We start from the raw sequence: 22,919 nt of genomic DNA, 5'->3' as shown, positions 1-22,919 counted from the left end.
CCCGGGATGACGATGTGTAGGAAACGCCCCAGCCCCAGCAGTGCCTTCTCTTACTTTGGTTTTCCCTTGCTGCCCACCGCTTCGGTGTGCCGGGACGTGTGGCTGCCTGCGGGGAGAGCCGATAGCGTGGAGAGGGAGCGGTCGGGCAGGGCTGGAGCACTAAGTCTGAAGCTGCATATGGTAGCACTGGAGATTTCACATGTAGGACTTGGAAACAGGGAGAGAGAAATCCTCTGTCTGTGATTTGATTTGACTTGCAGACCCACAGCTGTGAGCATTGGGTCACATTGGGATATCAGCCTTTCGCTCAAAGTAGTGCCCTTTCCAGGATCTATTGGGCCCTGTTAGGCTTGTGGGGAGAGATGAGGTCTTTTATTAGTCTGACTGATAGAGGGGGATGAAAACCACACAAGCTCTCACCACCCAAGCCTTTCTTCAGCCCTGGTTTCTATGATACGTTCATTAGAAAAGATTTCCTGGGGGCTGTAGGTCCTTTTTTTTCATTGTGAAAGTTTTTTCCCTAGCCCTGCTGGATCTCTCCGACTGCATTTCTAGATTCAGCTACATTTATACACCCTCCTGTTCCAGCTTTATGATCCCTGTATAACCCCAGGTGACTTTATTTCCACCTGCAGTAAAATCAAGCTGAATGATGTGAACTCCAATGTAGGCACATCCTTAGTAATTTGCTAAGGAAACCACATCACGCTGGAGGTGATATCCCTCGGCAGCGTTTCAGCCAGCTGGATTTCTGCGTGCCGTGGCACTGCGCAGGGCAGCTGGCAGCCGCCACTGTCTCTTGGCAGACAGTCACGGGAAGGGCAAAGCATTTAAAAGATGCCGGGCAACCTCTGGATTATTTGAGGCGATGCTATGCAACCCTGATATTTTGCAAATCCCGGCATTAAAGACGTACTTAGGGAAATCTCCTCTCATCCTGCGTCTCCTTCAGAAAGAGATGGAGATAATCCTATTGCGAAAGTTCCTTCTGGGCAGCCTTTGGGATAACTCCTAAAACGTCTCGCTCTCCAAGTGTGACACAATTATGACATCTTTGTATGTTAAATGCTGGCCTTGCAACTACTAAGAATCCTTTCAGACAGTGACCATATCATGTTAAAGAAAAAGGAAATGTGCATTTATAACTTCAACTTCTGTGCTTTGTAAGAGTTGGTTTATTCTCCATGTAGTGTGAAGAGGAATCGTGACGTTAAAGCAGAGGGAGGCAGTTAGCCAGGACTGTCATGATACTGAAAACAGCATTCTTCTTTTAATTCAGTAAGGTAGATAAAATTGAAATACCTTCAATTCAAGGTCACATTGTCTTATATTATGTATGTATTTGCTGAGCCCAGGGAAAGTTTGATTGAATTCTTCCTCTCCTGCAAGGCTTCCTCGATGGCTTGGGTTAAGTTACTTTGCCTGAAGTTTCTCTCCTGTAAAACAAGGGTAACGCGGGTTGATGCTTCCCTGTTTAACAGTAGGTTTGTTACAGCTAATTGCTTGTGAGTGTTTAGTGCTGTAATTATGATCTGAGTTAAAGCTTTGCTTGTGTTTCACATCATTGAAAGCCCTTCCATAGAATTATAGCCTCTTGAATCGGATATTAATCCTGCTCAAGTGCACTTAAAACAAGCATCCTGTTGTTTTGTTTGGGTTATCCTTCATGGATGGGCTTTCATGTTTCATGTAGGCATTTTTCTAGCAGACTGTTATTGCTTCAGGAGATGTGAAGGGAAAGAGGATGTGCTAAGGCACAAAAATATTCAAGAAGTGCAGACCATTATCAGATAATCAATCACGGTGGCGGGGGGAGAGAGGAAAGCTAGTAACTGCAGCTTTTAATTTGGGTGGAAAAGGGCAGGGGAGCTTTTATTAAATTACTAGAACTTTGTTCACTGTGACCTGAATGGTTTCAGGGTCTCACGGTGGTCATGGGCGATCTTAGGCAAGCAGGGATTTCCGATAGTCTATAAAAGCTATTTTCTCTCCTTTCTGGTATGGGTTGGCACCGCTCATGATAAATTTATAACCTTCTGGTGTGGGTCCTTCCAGGCAGCATGGCAGAGCTCACGTACTGGATCTGTGAGTTATGAATGTACCAGTATTGTTAATGTACTGTTCACAACTGGAATAACAGAGTTGACGGCCTTTGTGTTGCGGGAAACAGCTTATCATAATCTGTGCCCTTGTGACCTTCCAGCTGAACCAGTCCTGCTGATTCATGTTGCCAGTGACTCCTTGACAGTCACAGACAGTACAGTTAACCTTTTGGCATTAATATGCACTGCAATTAGAATGGATTTATAGCCATCGTCTGGTGCCAAACCACAAATGTGATTAAATATTTTAAGAGTCTTTCCTTCAAAGCAAAAGGTAAATATGAAGTTTGTGCACTTGAGGAGAAAATGGACGTCTGAGACTTTTTTCCTTTACTGTTTTGAAGAACAGTTGTTCCCCTGGCATCCACATAGAAAAAGTTCTCTCTGAAATCACCAAATCGGTGTCACAGAGTTTGGAAGAGCTGGGGTTTGCATGCCAGTCGGCTTGCTGCTGGTCCTATATTTAAAGGGTGACACACAGAGTAATCAAAACAGAAACGAAATTAAATAGCTAAAATATTTTATGGCAACCAAGTAGAGCATTTCTCTCTGTGTTTTTCTGGAACGCACCAGCCCACATTGCCGCTTAAAATAAACAAGAGGAATAAAGTGGTTCGTCTTTGAGGGCAGTTACTACTTCTTCACAAAGGTAAATAATGAGAAGGGAAATAAGAATGTGAAACTAATTATTAGGTATTCTTCATTAAACAGCTGCTAAATATTATCTTTACTGCAGACTTTACCTGGGAAATAACTCAGGGATGGTAGAAACACTTGGAGCTGCTCAGGTTTGCTCTGGTGTGAATATGCTCCAAAGCTTTTGCTTTGTTGCTGTAGTCAGGTGAGTAATTCACGGTTTGGTAATTCAGTGTTCAGCAGAAGAAATACTGATTAGTTGTAAGGAATTAGGACACAGGTTAAAAAATGCCTGCCAGAAATTTCTGTTGGCTGACATTTTGGTCAAACGGATTTGAGTATAGTAAAATAATAATTGTTCTCCCTGTGTTTGCAAAGACCATGTTCAATAGCCATAGAACAGGTGCTTTTGTTTATCTCACCAACACTTACGCATTCCTGTCTGTGGTACAAAGCACGGCTCCATCTTTATTAAAGCCATGCACCACTCCTGTGATGCTTGGGAGAAGTTTCATGTATGCTTTGCAGGGAGCAGCTTGCATTATTTGCCTGGTTACAGAGTCTTCAGTGGCAAAGCAAGAAACACAGTTCCCAAAGCCAAGCTCTGCAGCTCCTGATTGCCAGGACCATGTTTCTTCAACATCAAGTTTCCTGATGTGCTGAGCCTTCCTCATTCTTCCCAGTGTCAAAATGGCAGTGGGAAAGAAGTGGAAAACACAGCAAATGTTGTGACCTTAAAAGCTGCAGAGTGAAGTGTTTGCATAACTGAGGATGCAGGATGCTCCAGGGTGCTTAATCCATACCTCAGAGGGGAGCGCTGGGAATGATTTGCAGGTGGGAGACTGACAGCTCCCTCTGCTTTCATTGAGGGATGGGGCTGATGTGAGCGTTGGTGGCCTCAGCAGTGTCTGACTTCCTCTCCTTTCAGAGGATTTGGGTTACTTACTCATTCCGTGCCAGCATGCTGTTTGCCACATAACATAGCTCTGGCATGGGTGATGAGTCCCAGAGCTATGACGTAGCCTCTCCTGCCACAAAGAATGTGATCCTGAAGGTTTAACGCATTTTCTCCTTTTGCACATTGTTGAGCCTCTCTTTTACCAACTGATCAGGGAATCTGGGCCACAGACAGGTCTCTACTAAAAGCCCACATCTCACCGAGGTGCTCTCCTCTTCTCTTCCAGGTGATCCCGATGCTTCCCAAGCTGCTCTGTGAGGAGTTATGCAGTCTCAATCCCATGCGAGATAGGCTGACGTTCTCTGTGATGTGGAAGATGACTCCAGAAGGCAAGGTACCTTGAGTAGTGGGCAGTCATCCTGCTAATCAGTCCTCCCTCGGTGGCCAGACCGGAGTTATGCAAACAGAGTGGTAAAAATGCCATCCCTTAACACCCAGGTGGATAGCAAAGGACATCTTGGTGAACAATACTGGAAGATGTAGGACTGTCCCTGTATCTTGTTTTACTGATGAGATACTGTGGGACTTCCAACTAGAATAATCTCACAACATGGTGGGAAAGGAAGAATATTTCTATGAATCTCAGGAATGGAGCATTTCCTGCTCTTTGCCAGGTCACCCATCCGTTTAATGTCTTACCTCCAGCAGCGGCTCACAGCTAATGCTTTGGGTGGGACAAGATGTTCCCCCCATACTCCAAGCCTGCCTTGAGCTCATAGACGGTTGTGCAATGCAGTGGATGAGCGCAGTATCCCTCTGTGGCCTCTCTGGTAAACAGACTATTTCATTCTTCTTCGGAGCTACAAATTACATTGATCCAAATAAAGCAGGACAGCTCTTCAGCAAAGGCACAGCTCCATCCTCTGCACGTGTTATTTCCAGGGAGCAGTTGTGGAGGCTGTCTATCAGTGCAGCGAGCTGCTTTCAGCTGCCTGCCAGCTCTCCCCAGGTCTTCATTTCTCTCCCTGTTCCTCTCCCGCACTCTTTGTAACCCGAACAATCTCCTCTTTGGTGATCACAGGGTCCCCTCGCTAAGTGAGGAGGGCTAAAGACTGCCACTACCAGAGGACTCTCCGATCTATACGAAGTACACTTTTTGTACTCAGAATTATTTTGCTTTAACCAATGTTGTGCTCATGCACAACTCTCTCTGTAGAGAGTATTTCTTGTGCAAATCTGGTAAATTTTCACAAAGATTAACTTTACTTCCTTATTATTGTCCATGCTGCTCTAAAGCGTACTGAATCTTGTTTTGCGCTTTAGCAAAATATAGTTGCAGTCCTATATCTGTATTTCTCCAGCGAGCCCCTGCTCTGGCATTGAGGTGGGTTTTATTTGTTCGCTGTGAAAAGCATTCCACTTCCTATAGCAACAGCATGATTACTCATGGGACCTTCTAATGGTAACTACTTGGTTGTCCTTTTATTGACTCTGAGTGGTCTTTGAACAGATAATAGTCAAGTCTTAATTAAAATAAGCCTTTAATTAAATCTTGTCTCTTGTCCCCTGCAATATATACCTTATTTGCTTTTCAAACAGTGTTCAGACCAACCCTATCTGGCCAGTGAGAAAACAGAGGAGCTGCAGCATCTGCCGTACACCTGCTCAGGGAGCTGATCTCTGCAGGAGCAGTGGTCTCGGCCATGACCACGCTGCCCCTTGGAAAGCAGACTGCCTATGGCCATCTCAACAAACTGGTTTCTCCTAGGAGGCCTTTCAGGACTGCAGTCTTAATCAAGGTCACTTGATTTGAGTGTCAGTTGAAGGCTGTAGAAGAATTTACTCCTTCCAACAGGAAAAGTGGTTGTAGGGCTTTTGCCCAACAGGGCATTCTTGTAAGAGCTTATCTGTGAGTTGGGACAGAATGTGTCTCCTGTGTTTCTAGGTGTCACTATAGCCTTATCTCAGTGTAAACAGGATCATATGCTCTCCAGGCTCTGCTGGGTGAAAGGGAAGTGAGTGAAAGGCCGCAACATGGCATTTGAACCTCAGCCAGTGGTGGAGAGCCATGAGAACACTGACATTGGGGACAGGACATTCCTCAGTGAGGGACAGGAGGCCAAAGAGCACTTCGTTGCACCGTGTGTGCCCAGCAGGATTGTAAGCTTGAGCTTGCAAAGCAGAGACCAACAGCACTACTAGAGGTGAGAGCTGCTCTGAGCTCCCACTGTTACTGCTCCAAACCCAGGAAGTCTGAAGCTAATGCATCTCCCAAGGAAAAGCCATGCCGATTCCTCGCTTGAATGTGACTACTGATAAGTTGTTGGGGTTTTTAATTCTTGTTTCTTTTAGAAAAATAATGCCAGGCTTAGCCCTTTCTGGGAGACAGGCACTTTCTTGTTTCTGTTGCTTTTGGGTTCTGGAGTTTTTATCTTCTAGTTTTCCATGAGCGTAACGAAATGTTGCGTGAGCAGCGCTCCACGTAGCTCCATGGACTCCAGTGGGATAGTGTGACATGATGTATCTGAGATGACTTTCCAAGGGCAGAGGCATTAACCATGTTGTTGCATCTGCGCTGTTCTTCAGAAGCAGAGCTGGGCGTTTGTAGGAACAACGTAGCACGTTCTTGTTTGGATGCAGTCAACAGAAAGATATTTGAAAACAAGCGATGCAACTCTCCTTTTTAAGTTATTGCCTGCTGATGTTTGAAGCACAGCCCTGCTGGTTCCTTCTGCCAGTGAGGAAGAGAAATTGCTTCAGTCTGAAACAACCTATACAAACAATGTGTCTTCCAGGCTCAAAACTGTTGTCGTCAGCCAGGACACTGCCTTGCGTGGAGAAAGTCCTCGGCCTCCTGCACAGCTATGTCACACCCTCAAAGAGATCCGTACCACCAAGGACTGTGCTCATGGGAGGGTTTCAGCCGAGCCACACTCAGTGACATAACATGATGAGCTGGGGACTACAGCTTTTTCTCAAAAGCAACCAGAGGTGGGGGAAGCCTTAATATAACCCTAGAGACGTCTCAGATACGGGTATTCTGTCTGGAGTCTGGGTGCACCAGGTTTGCTGTGATGGGGGAGACCTTGCAGACCACTCTTGCGTTCTACTTCTTGTAATCTCCAAGTCCCAGCTCACAACCCCCAAATGTCGCTCCTCTGCTCTGCTTTGCCCATCCATCAGCCACTGGTACGTGGGCCAGTCAGCCTTGTGCGGCTTTCTCCACGGAGGCGGAGCTTGCCCATTCCTCTGGTGGGGTTTCCAAACCAGGGACACAAGGCTGTGGTTACCCAAAGTCTGCTTGGATGGCTGCTGAAGGCAGAGACAGAGGGCTTTTCCAGGAAATACTTGGACGGTGACTAGAGTTAGGTTAGCCTGCCACAGCAAGGCTGAGTCTGGCAGCTCTGCCCACTACGCACAGGGATTACTGGACTGCATGGAGCAAGATGCGTCCAAACTCCATTCCTTGCCTACGTGACGTGTGTTTAACGCATCCAGGCAATCTCGGTGAGAAGGTATTTATTGGGTTTGTTAACAAGAGATCTCTCAGGGTTGTCACTGTCCAGTTTACACCTGTTAGAGCCATTGCAGAAACGGAAATTGGGCACTCTGCATTCATGCTGCTTGGTTGCCTTTGCGAGACCAAGAACAGAAAAAGGAATTGAGGAAACAGAGAAATAAAAGAAGTTTAATATCGGCTAGTAATGGACTGCCCGTCCTGATGCTTTGCCCTGGATGTAGCCTGCCTGCGATTTGACGTTCTAGTTATATTCTGGGGGCCCAATGCACTGCAACTCTCATCTTACAAGGAAGTGAGTGGAGCTCTGAAATATTTGGCCTCTTCTAAGCAAGCAGAAAAATGAGATTTTGTTGAAAGCTTCAAGTTCAGACAGCAAAGTGGAAATCCGGTCTGTTGCCTCCTGCAAGGGACAGAGAGAGCTCTTGGAAGCCAATGGCAGAAAGCACCATGTAGCCTCAGAGCTGGCTTTCAGCGGTAAACTGGGGACTGGGGAAAGTGCCGCTCTTCAGAATTGCCCTTCTGGTTTGTGCTCAGTCCTTAACCCTTTTCAGCATGCCTGTACATGATGGAATTGGCTCACCTACTTTATAAAGCAAAATGAAAGTGCTTTCCAAACACAAAATATTTAATGTGGGATAATGTAACAGTAAGGGCCAGAATTGGTAATGACCTTTGATGCAGAAATTAGTAGCTGGAGATTGAGGAACTAGCAGGGAAGTAGAAGTAGTGTCTGAAAATGTTTGAACAGCAAGTTGAAAGAGCTGCCTATTACAACTGGAGGGTCTGTCCAAGTGCTCAACCGAAATGAAAGGTACTCAGCCTTGCTCCCAGTTCGTCTCAACAAGGAACACCACCTTTTTGTGCCTGAGTACCATCCATGTCTTAAAATCTGAAGTACCTCTATTGCCAACCGGCTAATAGTCTTCAACTTGCTGGAAGTGGATCATTTAAAGAGCAATGCAGCCTCTTCCACACTAGAGATCGTGCTTGCTTAGTATCAGGAGGTTCTTTGGGTCCAGCAGATTTCATCAGATGTTGCTGACCTACAGAATATGGATAGCCCATCACCACAAGAAGCTGAAAAGCATTTAAGGGTATTCAGCAGAGTACAGAGCAGGTGCTGCCAGCACTGTCATAGCATCTCTATCCAGCTTTGTGACTTTCTCTTCCTTTTTTTTTTCTCCTTGGCATAGAGAAAGGGGCACACACAGAATAACCATGAGCCAAGGGTCAGAGCAGTTTACATTGCAAGACATCACTTGCTGCATCTCCGCTGTTAGGATGCTTTCTAATTAGAAATGAGCTTAAATGCCCTGTGACTTCCAGAGCTCTGAGCTGCTGAGTTATACTGCACATATGTTCTGTGGGGCATAAGGGAGGGAGGCAGCAAAAGTATCTTGGGGATCAGTCCTTTCCTGTTAAGAAGAGGGTTTGCCTTTCTGAAGCAATGTCCTCGATGAGTCTGTCATAGAGAGAGCTGGCTGTTCTCCTTGGACATCATCACTTGCAGAATTTACCTTGTCCTGTTGTACTAATGAAGGGATAAGCACTTGTAGCTAAGGCAGAATCACAATTCTCCATTCGTTCTCCGAGTACTTGTGCTTTGAATGCTTTATCACAGACTGCATCCGTCTCCAGAGCCCTCATGCCAATGCTCTTGACTTTTCTGAAGAGCCTTCTGCCCTTTGTCCCTCTGCGCTTTCTCACTGGCTTGATGAGCTTTTGGACTCTCATATATCTCAGCTGAAAATAGATTTTCCTTTTTACTTTAAGAAATAATTCTGAATTGCTACTTCTACATTGGTATTCTGTTATGGAATTTAAAATTGAAGTGGCTTCTGGTTTAAAATAAAAGAATTTTGTAGGCAATTTATAGATTATTTTCCTCTATATTTCAACATAGCTTGGAAGCTCAGAAAGGTTCCTGGTTTGAGTTTGGGCCTAGGACCATAGCCGTGATCAGAGAAACCAGGGATCAGTGACTGCCCATTTCTCCTCCAGACCCACCAAAGTCCTACTCAGACACTTTCACAAGTGCTAGTCAGACATTGGGGTCCCTGCAGTACTCCTGAAAATGGAGTATTTTAGGGCCAGCCCCTGGTGCCCTGCTGGCCACATATTAATCAAAGAGGTAGAATGCAATCTGCTGTGGTTTAGGTAGGAGATCCTTCTTTGTGTGTGTGTATGTGCCTGTTGCCACCCCTGCACCCTGTAACCTTTGAGTCAACTGACTGATTTCCACTCCCAGCTGGTCTGTAGCTCTTATGAGCGCCACAAAAGAGGGAAATGAGGTAGAGGAGAGAGAGGTCCAAGCAGTTACTGTGTGATGGAAAGACTTTATTATGCGTATACACATTATTAGACACTAGAGAATCTATACGGGCAAAAGGCCTTCTGGTGGCCTCTGTATGAGATCTTCACTTGAAGTCCACAGTCAGTGATGAGGTCTGGTGTCATTCCTCCGAGTGTTTGTCCAACTTCCCAAGCTTTTATGCATTGGAAGAATAAGTCCTCAGATCTATTTATGCTTTCCAATTTTGCAGATCCTTGATGAATGGTTTGGGCAGACGGTCATCTGCTCCTGTGTGAAGCTAACCTATGACCATGCACAGAGTATGATTGAAAGCCCGGGGAAGGTGTTCTCACCTGAAGAACTTCCGCCTGTCTCCCCTCAACACTCAATAGCCGAGATCCAGCAAGCTGTGCTAAACCTGCATCGAATTGCCCAGCACCTCCGCAAGCAGCGCTTCATCGATGGTGCTCTGCGCTTAGACCAGGTGAGTAAATCCAGCCCTGTAAGGGGCTCCTGCTCCAGTGAAGCAATTTCATGTTGTACTCCCTAAAGATTTCCTGGTCAGTCTAAAAACTCAAAGAGGAAAGTCAGGCTGGAATAGAAAGACCGGTTTGTGTGCCAATGTCTTCTTAAAAGCAGCATCAAATTATGTACCAAAAGCACGAAGTAAAGTAGGATCAAAAGAAAAAAGTTCCTGTTTTTTAAGGAGTGATCCATCTTCCAACATTTTTCAAAATCCTAAAACCCTGGTGGAGTGGGTAAGTAACCTACACAGTGAAACAAATCATGACGGTGTCATTTGTTATCAAGCAGTTCAGATATCTGTAGTGCACATTTCACTGTGAAAGGCTCATCCTCCGCATTTATTTCTGTGCTTGCAATACTCATGTTTTCCACAGCTTTTGTAGCAGTTCTCTGGGCAGAGAAAATGACTAAATGTTATCTAAGCTAATACTTACAAGTGTTGGGTGTGTTTCAGAGAAAGAAATGCTAGTGAGGAGGTTTTCTGTCTGGGGTGATTTAAATAATCTTGTATCAGTTGTGCTATGTGTCATTTCTATTTTACAAGTAGGTCCAGATATTTTAGACTTATCACAGAAAAAATACTTTTGCATTTGAGATTCAACTGTTCTGAGGTGTCTTCTGACAGTTTTTGTGGATAGGAGCTTCCAGTAAATTGATAGAACCCAGTGGCCTTCCTGAGCAGGAGACAAAATAATCTCTTAATATAAGGAAGCTCTATTGTTTCGTTTTGCAAAATGAGTATGAGTCAACATAAGGATGTTGCTGAGAAAGAAGCTAGCGTACCGAGATGTGTAAACAGGACTATTGTATGTAAGAGGTGTGTTGTAACCCTTGCATTTTACTCGGTGTTGTGGTGTTGTCTCCAGTTGCAGGAAAGTCTAATTTTAGAGAAATCATTGCAGAGCAAAAGAGCAACGAGTGCCTGTAATCTGCGACCTTCCCCAACAGAGCATGTGACTTAGTCTGGCATAATGTGAAGAGGAGGCAATGTTTTGTTCCCCATGTCTAAGATGGACAGGATGAGACACCTGTATCTTGAATTTCAGTAGAGGAGATTTGTGCTATGCTTTAGGATAAACTTTCTGGTGTAGGAACTGTGGTGTCTAAGGCTGTCTTGCCTACATCTGTTGTAGGGGGACTTAGACGACTGGTTAGGCACACATAAGTGAGCCTGGAACAAGGGAATTTCCTTAAGGTCCCTTCTTGCTCAAAGGAAATGATAATTCTTAAAATTGTATTCAAATAATTTTTGAAAATCAGACTCCCAGTTTGAAGTCCTTCAGAGTTTGCTTAAACCTCTTTTGGAACAGAGGCTTCCCTCTGAGGTTTATTGTACAATGGCTAATAAACTGGGCTTTTGTTCCCAAGCACACTCTAAATGCTAGAGAAACATAAAAAACACCAACCTTTGCACGTGATGAGCTAACTGGGAAGCCTTGGAGACATCTGGGTTGGAACAACAGTCCACAGTGCCTGGGAGCTGTGGCCCAGAAAGGTCACCAGCTGCATTACACAAGTCCCACTTACAGTGTGGTGCTGAGTGGTCACTGTATGTGCCTGAGTTGAGTACCTGTTATCAAACTAACCTCAGGAAAAGTATATTTTCAAACAGTAGTGACATTTGCGATGGGAGGATTTGGCCAGGGAAGCATCCTGTTCCAGTGATACCCCGTAAAAGATTAGTGGTATTTTGGTTTGCTCTGTGCTGTTACAGAGGAGCCGTTAAAGAGAACATACATTTGTGAGATCAGGGTTAAAAGCCACTGCTAAGGGCACTAGAGAGGGCTCACTCCTACTCAGCCTGGTTCCTAACCAACGTGATAGACTGAATTATATCTCACAAGTGGCACTTTATGCTGTGCAGAATCTCTCTCCCCTGGCAAGAGTGTCGGAGTGAAAGTAATGGTCTTGGAGAAGGAAGTGTATTTTATTTCAAGGGACACTTTCACCATACTTACTCTTTTAAAGTACTGCCTTGATAGTTGCATTTTGATAAACTACACCCTCCCCAGCGCATGGAGAAAGCGGTTACTGTAAAGCCTGAGTACGAACAGTATGTGAGGGATGGGTGTGTGGACACGGCCAGCGGCATACGGCCAGACAGAGCAATCTGTAGCTTTTAATAGGAGGAGATGAGTCCCTCTGCCTTTGCTCCCCCACTTCCCTGCGTTCCCATGGACGCAGTTGTGCTCTGGGTCTGACTTCCAGCCCTGAGCAAGCAAGCGAGGGTGGGTCCGAATGGGAAACACACCTTTCTAATCGCTGGACCTCTCACTGATTTCCTGTTGAGTAATGTAAATCCTGAACAATGGAAGACAAACTCCAGCAGGAAACTAGGGGCAATGAATTATCAGTTTCCAAATAAATATGTGAGTGAAGGAAATGATCATCCCACAGTCTTGAGGGAGGGGGTGGCTGGGCATGGATGACTCCTGTGCTTTTTTTTCCAAGGGGTGTGAGCCCTCTTCCTATATGTTGCATTATGTTTGAGAGCTTCTGCCTTGGGGTCACTCCTGATGGAACAGTGGTGACTTTTTTTGCTTACTTCCACCCTGCCATTTTTCAGTCTGACGTGCTCTTGTGCATCCTGTTGGTATTAAGAAAATCATTGGAGGAAGAATCTCCTGTCCTGCTTTGCTACTGGCCGTGGTGGCCTTGGGCTGGTGGTCTCCCTGCCAGCCTCAGTTTCCCCTCTGGAATGATATCAATCTCCCCCATAGCATCCGTATAATTTGGGATTTATTCCCCAAAACTAAGAACATCTCTCAAGTGAAGCCATTCATGGGTGTATCTTTATAATAGCAGAAATAATGGTTGTCCAGGGAACCCCTCACACCCGACATGCGATGGCTCCAGTATGATGCAGCAGTGTCAGTCTGGCTGTGCCGCAGTGAGGGCAATGTTTCCTGTTTGAATAGTGCTGCTGAATTTTTATGACCTAGTGTGAAAGCAGCATCTGCTTGCCCATGATTTTATCTTTCAGCAGTAATTTTAGAAGCAGGAATCTCTGTAGCTCAACAGATGAAGAATATATATATATTTTTTTAATAACTTGGGAATTACATATCTGGGTCACACAGAAGACCTTGAGACAAATTACAGAGGTAGCACATGGTCTTGAAAACTAAGGATTTGTGGATTCAAAGTCAGTATATATGTGTCTCTTTGGAGCTGTGTAATTTTGAATTCCTGCCTCAGTTCGGTCCTGGCCATGGCAACCTAGATACCTGCTGCTCTTTTCCCCCTCAGTTTATTTCATGCCTCTGCAGAGGTCTATAGGGGAATTCTGCTGTACTGGACCTTGGGTCTGAGGACTGTCTTTGCAACCAGAGCCACACATCTGTCACTGCATGGGCTCTTGCTGTCCCCATAGGCCACTTCTGGGGCTTTTTCACTAGAATATGGTTTCCTGTGCCGCCTGCCAGCTTCCTAGCTCCAGAAGGCAGCTGAGCACTGAGTTTTAGAGGTTTAAAGTCTTTGCGCCTTCAGCAGCTAAGGAGCTTATGAAACTTTGTCCACACAGACAGAGATTAATGTATTTCTTTTCCTTCTCATTTGGAGCTGCAACTTCTTAGATGTAAAGGCGAGAAGTGCCTTGTACTCCGGCTTTGAGAAAAAGTGTTCAGATATTTACAGTATTGTCTTCCCCTCAGCCTCCTTCCTGCCCAGGATCATGAAATGCCACCCCCGTGCTGTCCTCTTACAGCTCTTGGTGCACCCACACTATAAATTGGAGCAGGGATTTGACCTGGTTTAAAAAACAAAGTAAGCACAACCCACAACTTTCCTTTTTTTTCCTGGCCAGGTTACTTTGAAGCTGGATCACTTCCTCAAACCACAGCTTTTAGAAACACTAGCCAGAGAACCAGATAGAAACTTGCTTTCAACAAAAACCATCAAGTTTGCAGAAAAGCTCCTTAGCTCAAGGCTGCCTAGAGGAGACCTGCTGATAAATGGTTCTCTTTTTGGCCTCAGCAGTTTATAAATGAATCACGAGGACAGATGCCTACAAGAAGACAGGTTAAAAAGGATTTCTGTGCGTATTTAAAATTAGAATACCCTGGGATGCTGATCTGTCTCTATGACAACTGTCCGTGAGCTGAGCGGTGGCTTTTGTTGTGCTGGTGATTCTGCCTTTACCAGCGCACTTACACCTGGGTGCTCAAAACGTTGGCATTGACCAAAGTTCATTGTTAGAACAACCCAAACTGCATTTGCGTTAGACCAGTTAATAGCATTGAATTGTTTGCTGGAATAGCTTCTCTCCTTGTTTTCTGCGCAACAGACATTCAGCTTTGCAAGTGTGTGCGAAAAGGGAAGAAAAAAAGGATTAAAATGGCAAAGATGAAAATGTTAACGCAAATTTTAAGGGTTGAATTGATAGTGAAATGGTCTCGCTTCTGCTTGCTGCCAGCCTGTGTGCTGTGCCACTGTCTCGTCGTTTGAGCAAGGGTTGCTTTTCCCTGTGGATTGTTTTGAATAACTTTGAATAACTTGAATAACTTTTGAATAAGATAGTTAAAATAGTATTGTTGTACCTCTGCACCATGCTGGAGACCTTACCTACGGTCCTGTCCAGTGGCTGCTGGTGATAAGGAAATAAGGGATCTTTGGGAATAGCTTTATTTATTTAAGGTTGGTGGGACTCCTGAAGTGATAGAGTATTGCTGCTGCAGGAAACAGAGGGAAACAAGCACAAAGACTCCGAACACCAGAATGTGTGCAGAATACCAGCTCCAAACACCCAGGTATATGGTGTACTGGATATATTAACCAGCTCTGTATAGTTTTTGAAGCTTTCAGAATTGACTCTGCCTACTTGATGCAAACAGCTCTGAGAAGTTGGCTCAAGCCATCCACACACGGAAAACGAGGAGGAAGAAGGACATTGTACATGCAGGATGTGCCATTGTATGTTGGGAAATTTCGTAGCTAGTTGTGGCTAATGGGATAGAACAGTAACACATATTTTTAGACAGTAGCTCTTGCTAATACTGTTTCATTAGAAATCTCAAGAGCCAGAGATTAATTACTATCACCATTAAAATATTCCAATATGAATGACTGCTGGAAATAATGATGGGAAATTGTTTCGTCATATTTCCTGCCTCATATCTGTATAGTAAGTGTTCAGGTCTTCTCCTTTTCTTGCTGTGTGGAAGTAGTAAATGTTTCTACCCCGGTTAAACAGTCATCATGTGCAAAATACAATATATTCGTATATGAATGGAAGGCACTTTGGGTTGGAAGAACTGTTTAGATGGGACAGCAAAGGGCTATAATATTGTATAGACTTCAGTTAACTGAGTGTGCCTATGTTTTCCCTAATCGCATGATCTGAATTTATGTCTTAAAATGCTCTTGGGACAGGAAGGACATCCTGGCTTGAGTACTCCCTGGTGTGATGCTTAGGTTTTCTAGCCATGGCTGCGGTGTGTGCTACCCCTGCACATTCTCAGTGCACGCACCTTTCTGGGGAGGAGTAAATGGCTTTGCTCCAACCCCTGATTCTTGGCTGCGTCACTCCAGGGAGCATCGCTTTGTTGGGTTTTTGGCCAGTCTCAAAGAGAAAGCCTTGGTGCTCATCGGCTAGGATGTGACATTGGTACCAAATTCATCTCGGATTTGGTTCCCTCAGGGTCAGCTGATGGGTGTACGTGCTTTAGCACTGGCTTTGGCCCAAGAGAAAATCCAAAAGGCCCATTTATAAAATCCTGAAAACTGACATGGTACCTCCCGAAAGAGGCCGTTAGAGCAACAGTGCATGAACATGACAGCAGAGGCAGGACGGGCCGTGCGTATGGTGCTGTAAGATAAATGGAAATGCAGACTGACAAGGAGCTTTCACTATTCACTTCCTATCACAATTCCACCATTGTCTGCTCCTTCTCTTTGATGTCTGGTTAAAGAGACATCACTGATACCCAGAATGGGGACAGCAGGTGCTGTACAATCATTATGGACAGTTGTTTATACTGTGTGATACATAAGGCAGCTGGGGGGATGTTGGATGTATTTGGAGATTAATTTCCTTTGGGGATTTTATGTCTTTTGCATAGTCCCCGCTAATACGTCACAATGAGCATCCAAGGCCACAGCTTTCTACAGGGGGATAGTGCTCTTCCCCACAGGAGTAATCGAAATCCATTTGCAAAGGTGCATTAGCGAAGTAGGAATGATTTTTGAAGTGTCTTTCCTACAATACCACAGGGGAACATGGTACTTTGCGGGCAAATATGAAATGTCATCGTTGTTGTCAGGAATAGCCAATGGCTCAAGTCAGGCTGTTTGTGCACACACCGAGGATGTGCGCAGGAAGGACGTGTTGTGGGATCGTGCTATGGAGGGGGTCTGTGTTCACTGACCACCTTTCTGCTTTGATGGAGATGTTTGCATTGCCAGTGGGTTTTAAAGTATTTTGATCAAATTAGGATTTTGAGTGGAAAGCTCTCAGAATCTAATCTTTTGCCCTGGGATTTTAATGAAGTCCTCCCAGGGGTGTGAGTAGGATTGATGTCCTCGCACATGTCCTGCCGTTCTCAGATCGTTCTTTTAGATCTGAGCAGCTGTGTCCCAGCAGGAGCAGGTGGTGAAGTGGTCGAGCTGGCTCCGGCAGGAGTGGGGAGTCGGACGCTGGAGCACAGGGCTCGGCTGTAGAGCGTCGTGCTGGGAGCCACCGCAGCCAGATGTCTGGGCAAACACGGCTGGGAAGGAGCTCCCCACACAGTGGTGCTCTGGCATTAATTTACCATCAGTAATGCAAGAGTGGATTATGACTTTATTCTTCCTGGAGTAAGTATTCCAGCCACTAGCTCAGATATTTAAGTTCTCTGGTCATGTACAAGTGTTTTTCTTCTAAACAAACACAGCTTAACCCTTGAGTTTTATTAAATCTACCATAGACCTGCAAGCTCAGAAACTCCTCCAAAAAGAACGGGTCTTATGCTTTAATTTTGAGATACTGTCACAGCAAGTATCAGAGAGGAGGCCAGCTCCACCCTTCCAGGTGATGGGAACAGCATGAAGAGGTGAAGCCATTGCCTGAGCTCAGGCGGTGAGTCAGTGGCAGAGCTGGCAGCACAGCCTTTTCCTGATTCCCAGGCCAAATCCAGCACCTTAGGCCAACGCTGACCGTTCTCTTCCTCTCACGTTTATTACTGACAGCTATTGAATAAGAATTGGTGCTTTTTTGTTTCTGCTGTTTATTGCTGGCCCAGTTAAGGTCAGGTTTTTTTATCCCAGTTCCCCAGCGGGTAATTCTAATGGTGCAGAGCAGAGAAACAAGCAACATCAGCGTGAAGGGCTGAACTGTGGCCAGCACGTCTCTTCAACGGAGAAGCAATCGGCGTGTTTTGCAAGTGGTCTCCCCTGAGTACTTTTAGTTCTCAGGCTTTGCCTACATGTGCCAGGACCAAGCCAGTGTGCTGCTATCCCATAGAAGTCTCTCTTGCTTGAACAGGACGGAGTGGCAGTGGACAGTGCTTCATCATACCTTCCAAATTGCCTGGCTTTTTCTATCGATTGAATCCAGTGGGTGATCAGCCGTTGTAGAAGGGGGGTGAGCTGGCAGTCATCACGTGCTGACCTGCAAGTAGGGTTGAAAGTGTTTGCAGGTACTCCAAATTCATACATGAAGTGGACATCTCTTGGTTTCCTGGACTAGCTGGACGCAGATGGGTCTTGCCCATGCCTGTGTGATAGGCAGCCTGGGGTCACTTGCTCATAGGGACCTCAGACAGTGCCGAATAGCATCTGTAGTGGAAAGAGAGGGCATCTGTGGCAGGTGAGGGCTTAGTGTGATGGAATGTGTCCCAAATGTGAAGCTGATAGCTAAGGTGAACAGAATTCAGTGCTTCATCCAGCTGAGCAAGCCGCTCACTGGTATTTTTGAGGTTGGTAGAGAGAGAAGTAGTCGTGTCTGCTGGTAATACTGAAAGAGGTTCAGGATGGAACAACTGGTTCTCAATGAAGCAGAAACAAACTTGTTCTTCAGTGTCTGTGATGGCAAGACAGATAAAACCCCGGAAAACATGTGTTTGTGTAGAGGTGCATGTGGGGTGAGTGCTGGGAGGAAATTCTTATTTTACATTTTCTACTGAGGAAACAATCCTTGCTCCAAGAGTCTTGCCCTCCAGTTGATGGTGTTTTTCTTCCCTGGCGATGAACAGACGTCATCAGAAAGCCTCTTGTTTCAGGTTCTGTTTATCATGTATTTGAACAGAGACTTGACAAGGGGTTTTTTTTCAGATATTAATTATAGCTGACTGCATGGCTAATCCATCATTCTCTTTAGATGGAGTCACTGGGTGTTGAGTGATGTAACTTCAAATGTGATCAGTCTGCAGTAGGTGAAGATGTAGCAGCTCTTTGTCAGAGCCACTTCTGTTTCACCTAACAGTAAATGGAAGAAAGGCTAATTGTGTAATGACAAAAGACAAACTTTGGAAGGGGATGAAAGATTCAGACCTTGCAGTTCTGTGATTTCTCATTTCAATTCCAAAGTGAAAGCAGGGGAAAAATTCTTGGTTTCCATGACCACAACTCATTTTATCAGGTGTCTCTGGGCATGATCGTTCATTCTGAGTCCTGGGATATTTTATCTTTTCTCAGCCATAGCATATGGATGCTGAAGTACAAAGAAGCTCAGAGAGCACCTGTGGTTTCCACTGCCCTCTGAAATGAGGCTACAAGAGTCTTAGCCAAGATCCCAGCAGCTGAGCTGAGGACGGAGCTGATCTTGCCTCACCTGAGGAAGCCAGTGCCTGCTGAAGTCCACTTTCGGGTTTGTCTTTAAACATTCCAAGTCCAAGCCCACGTCTCCTGAAATTACATGCCCTGCTAAAGTTTGCAGTGATTCATTGGGAGTACATTTTGTTGAGCAACCTCTTGGTTTTGTTTTGAAAGCAAGTGGCTTTGAATCTGTCTTTAGTAGTCTAGATCATTTATCTTGCCCTTCTGTACATCTTTGTACGACAATAAGGAAGTTGTTCAAGCATATGAGTATAATTCAGAGTGTAGATTTCCCCTGAATACGTAATTGTGTAAAAGGGGAGCATGAGGCATGACATCCCAGATCAGGTTGTTGGTCCATGTTGCACTTTGTTTCCGAGATTTTTGTCCACACTTGAGACTTGAGAAAGATCTCCTCCCTGATTGTGCTCCTCTTTGTGCAATGCTGCGTTCGGTTGTGGGAGATGCTGTGATTCCCTGTTGTTTCCTTCTCCCATCCTGAGACACAAATACCCATCTCTCCCCAAAGATATGTATTCACAAGTTGTTACATTGTCAACGCCTTAAAACCTGACAGGACTATTAAACTTTGCCCTCTGAAGGGAATGCATTCTCCAGTTTCGATCTGGACTGGTAGCAGATATATTGCATTTGTGCTAATTAGTTACCAACCAAGTTGGCTACAGTCCATTGCCCATCTGTGATGGGCTACCATTAAATCGATGGTCACTTGAAAACTGAGCAAGAGACAATGAGAAAGCAGCCTCAAGAATTTGTTGGAGTAGAGTGGTTTGAGAGACTTTAGACATCTGGAAGAAACCAGCCATGCAAAATCACTGTGAAGGGTTTTTTGTGGGTAATTCCTTTAACTGGACTTGAAAAACTTGTTCCTGTCACAGAAATACAAACTAACCAGTCAGTCACTATTGTTTGGGTTTTTTAAAAAAAAAATCTCGCCTGAATACAAGAAAATGTAATTTGTGCCTTCCTTGACAATTGAAGTAAACTGGCCGCGTCATGGGTTTGATCCCTCTGATCCTGCTTACCTTGGGGGACTGCAGAGCTGTAGCTTATTGGGTCTCTCATGGCAATGCTGAGATCAACCCTCTGACAGAGAAATTCTCAGTCCCATGAATCAGCAGGAGGTTTTGCATTAGCTTTAAGGCTGCAGCTTGACCTCAGTTTCAAGGTCTTTGTTTTAATCTCAAGATTCTCCTTGTTTTTCTGAGAAGAAACCCCGTTGATCCAGCTAGCACTTCTGATTAGCATGTTAGAGTAGAACCTGACCCACAATACTAGGAAATAAAATGCTTAAATAGCTAAAACGGGATTTAAAAAAAATGCAATTTATTAAATGATTTCTCTGTCAGTGATGTGTTTAGCAGGTATAGAAGACAGAATGAACTAAAACAGGATTTGGCATTTTGGAAAGTGAGTCATTTTTTCTGTTGCATCATGTATAAACTTTTCCCTTCTCATGTATGTATGGTTGAAATTACTTTGAGGTTTTGAATTTTCACTTCAGCTCTCTGTTTTTTATTATTTTCAAACATTACTGAAAGTGATGGTTGATAGTCTTTAATACTGTGCTCACATTGCCTTGCTCTTCAGTTGTTTTTTTTTTAAATAAGCCAACGGGCAACATAAAGGTGGTTAAATGAGCCAGGGAGTTACTGCTTTCTCATGTTTAGGTAGGAATAAGAGGTAGGTGTATTGATGGATCCATAATGTGGTGCCAAGGGGTGCTGCTGTCAAATAGCCTTTACGCAGGGAACTAACCTTGATATCCTTATGTGGTAGTAGGGTCATCTCTTCTCAAATTCTCAAGTATTTGTGCAGGTTCCTTGAAATCAGTTTAAAGACCATGAACATGGTGCTGTTGCAATCAGCTGAGATAGCAGCCAGGTGTGTCTTTTCTTAAAAGAGTGCAAAACAGTATAAAACCCTGTGGGATGAACATCCCACTCCCAGGGAGTTCTTGCTCTTGAGTTTGTTCAGTCCTCTTCTCACCTGAGCTCTGGGGTTCTCCATGCTAGAGAAATGCTATTGGTCAGTGTCCCGGGAGTTTTAAGATAAAGTCTAGAGCAGACAATGAATACGTGAGAGGCCAGAGAGAAATATGGTATCTAAATGGAGTTTCCACAGATTGGGCACAGCCAGTTGATCTCCACATACCAGGACCAACAAGATATTGTACATGCTTCTTGGGATGAAGAAATCCAGCAGACGGACATGTGTTAAACCCACCCTTGTGTGCCCACTTTCTAGGGAGAAATGGCTACTCCTCAGGGTGAACTTGATCACCTTTCTTTTGAATTTACAGCTACCGTCTGCAGCTGAGCACTGCAGGAAAGAGAGGACTTGTCCTAACCCCCCAGCAGTTGGGCAAAGTAACATCATCTGGGCTTCATCCCTTCAGGAAAATTGTTGAAAGGCAGGCAGCTTCTACAACAGACCTCTTTGGGCTGGTGGGTTTCTTGTACGGCTTTAGCTTGGTATGCTGCCAGGCCTGGTTCATCCTTGCTCTTGCTGTTTGGTGGGTCTGTAGCTTGCTTCGGACCCAGCACTGAGGATGAGTGGTTTTGCTACAAGTAGCCTTTGTAATAGTGGTAGCATAGCAATGGGTACAAAATAGAATTCAAAGGAGGAAGACTTGCTGAAAAGAGCTTAAACAGCCAAGAAATGGGTGCCACCACAGGCACTTCTCCCAGCCCTCACTGATTTTCATTTTGAAAGAGTTATGTTTAGGGAGGGGTTTTTTTGTTTGTCCAAAATAAAAAAATCTTACCCTCCTTCATGGAGCTGCTGCCCCAGATGTTTTTAGAACTAGCGTGCAGCTGCCCAGTCTACCTTGTCTCGTTAGAAACTGGCTTGATCTTCAATCTTGGCAGATCCCATGAGAGTCTATGAGATCTGTTAGAAGGGTCCAAGGTGACTCTTTGGAATGAGAGGGCAGGCATTTCACAGCTTGCTCAATGTCAGCTGTTACAGTACGGTGCCTGGGATGTGCTGTGTCAAGGCTTGAGCTGTAGTTATGGAACCCTGGAAATGTAAAGCTGGAAAAGGCTTTAGGAGATGATCTTTTCCTTTTCCTGGCAATAGCAGGAGCTCAGCTGGTAGTGGTCCTTTGCCATGTTTGTTGTTGCTTCGTCACTGAGCCTTTGTAGCTGCTGGGACCTGTGTAGCCAGAGCAAGTTCCTCCAGGGGAAGGAAGAAAAAAGTCTCCATGACTTTCACTCACCCAGCCGTGCCGATACAAAGTGTGTGGAAGAAGTTTGCCGTTGGGCCTGTCCCTCACGTGTCCCTGATTAGTCATTGCCTGGAATCTGAAATACTAAAGGCCTGCAGAAACCTTGCGAGGAGCTCGACCGAGCTTGCCAAGGTCCTCTGGGGTAGAGTTCAGCAGTCTGAAGGGCTCACCTGATTACAGCAAGGTAGTCATGCAGAGTGACTCACACGAGATTATCTTTAATGTCATCGAATGTTTCTCCTCAATACAGTTGACAAGACAACCTGCTGGCTGCTGTTGTAACGGGGTTTTACTTGACGTGGCTGCAGAGAAATGCCAGGGTGCGAGATGCCCTCTGGTGTGGTCTGGGCAGCATAGCTCGGTGCTCCCACGGCTGGTGGCATCGCCGCTGTGCCAGGGACGAGTGGCACGGCTGGGCAATAACCAGAGTGGGCAAAGCCTAGCAGGGCCCTTTGCTCTTCAGCTTGAAGTGGGGATTTCAGCCTTAGGTTGGGTTTGTGGAAAGCAGCGTGAGGTTTGGTTTAGGGAAGAAAAAAAAATATAGTCCTTTTGAAAAGCAATTTGTTTCTGCTTTCTGTGAGCAAGGCTTCCAAACGGACTCGGTCAGTTCTGCAGTACGATCAACAGGACTGGAAAAAAATACCAAGTGAAGTAACACAGTGGCTGTGGTAAACATGAACTGAGGCCTTGGAAGTAGCTAATGGCATACCACAAAAGAGTCTCCTTTCACCCACCACGGGCCGTGCCAGCAGCAAGTGCTGCCAGCGCTGGCGCCTAGCAGAGGAAAGCATCATTTGGCTCCCTTTTGGATTTCATTAGTCTTCCTGCACTCCCTCCTGCTCACAGCAAAAGCCTTTCCAGTTGTAAAGAAGTGAATTAACTCCCTTCGTGTCAGTGATGGATGAGGCGCTTTCTCCCCATTCAAAGAGGCGAGCCGTGCCGGTGAATGCAGGCCAGCGGGGTTG

General features: G+C 45.2%; 1 protein-coding gene across 2 annotated transcripts in view; it reads left to right on the top strand.

Annotated features, from left to right (window-relative positions):
• The window catches only part of DIS3L2 (DIS3 like 3'-5' exoribonuclease 2), a 198,602-nt gene that overhangs the window by 123,122 nt on the left and 52,561 nt on the right, over positions 1 to 22,919 (top strand). For both annotated transcript variants that reach the window (XM_068406001.1, XM_068406002.1), the window contains 2 exons: positions 3,923 to 4,030; positions 9,700 to 9,933. In XM_068406001.1, the coding sequence (XP_068262102.1) occupies positions 3,923 to 4,030; positions 9,700 to 9,933 (342 nt within the window). The remainder of the gene's footprint in view (positions 1 to 3,922; positions 4,031 to 9,699; positions 9,934 to 22,919) is intronic.

Source organism: Nyctibius grandis, chromosome 8 (genome assembly GCF_013368605.1).
Source record: "Nyctibius grandis isolate bNycGra1 chromosome 8, bNycGra1.pri, whole genome shotgun sequence".
In the NCBI taxonomy this organism is placed as follows: domain Eukaryota; kingdom Metazoa; phylum Chordata; class Aves; order Nyctibiiformes; family Nyctibiidae; genus Nyctibius; species Nyctibius grandis.
This window is presented reverse-complemented; position numbering and strand designations above follow the sequence as displayed.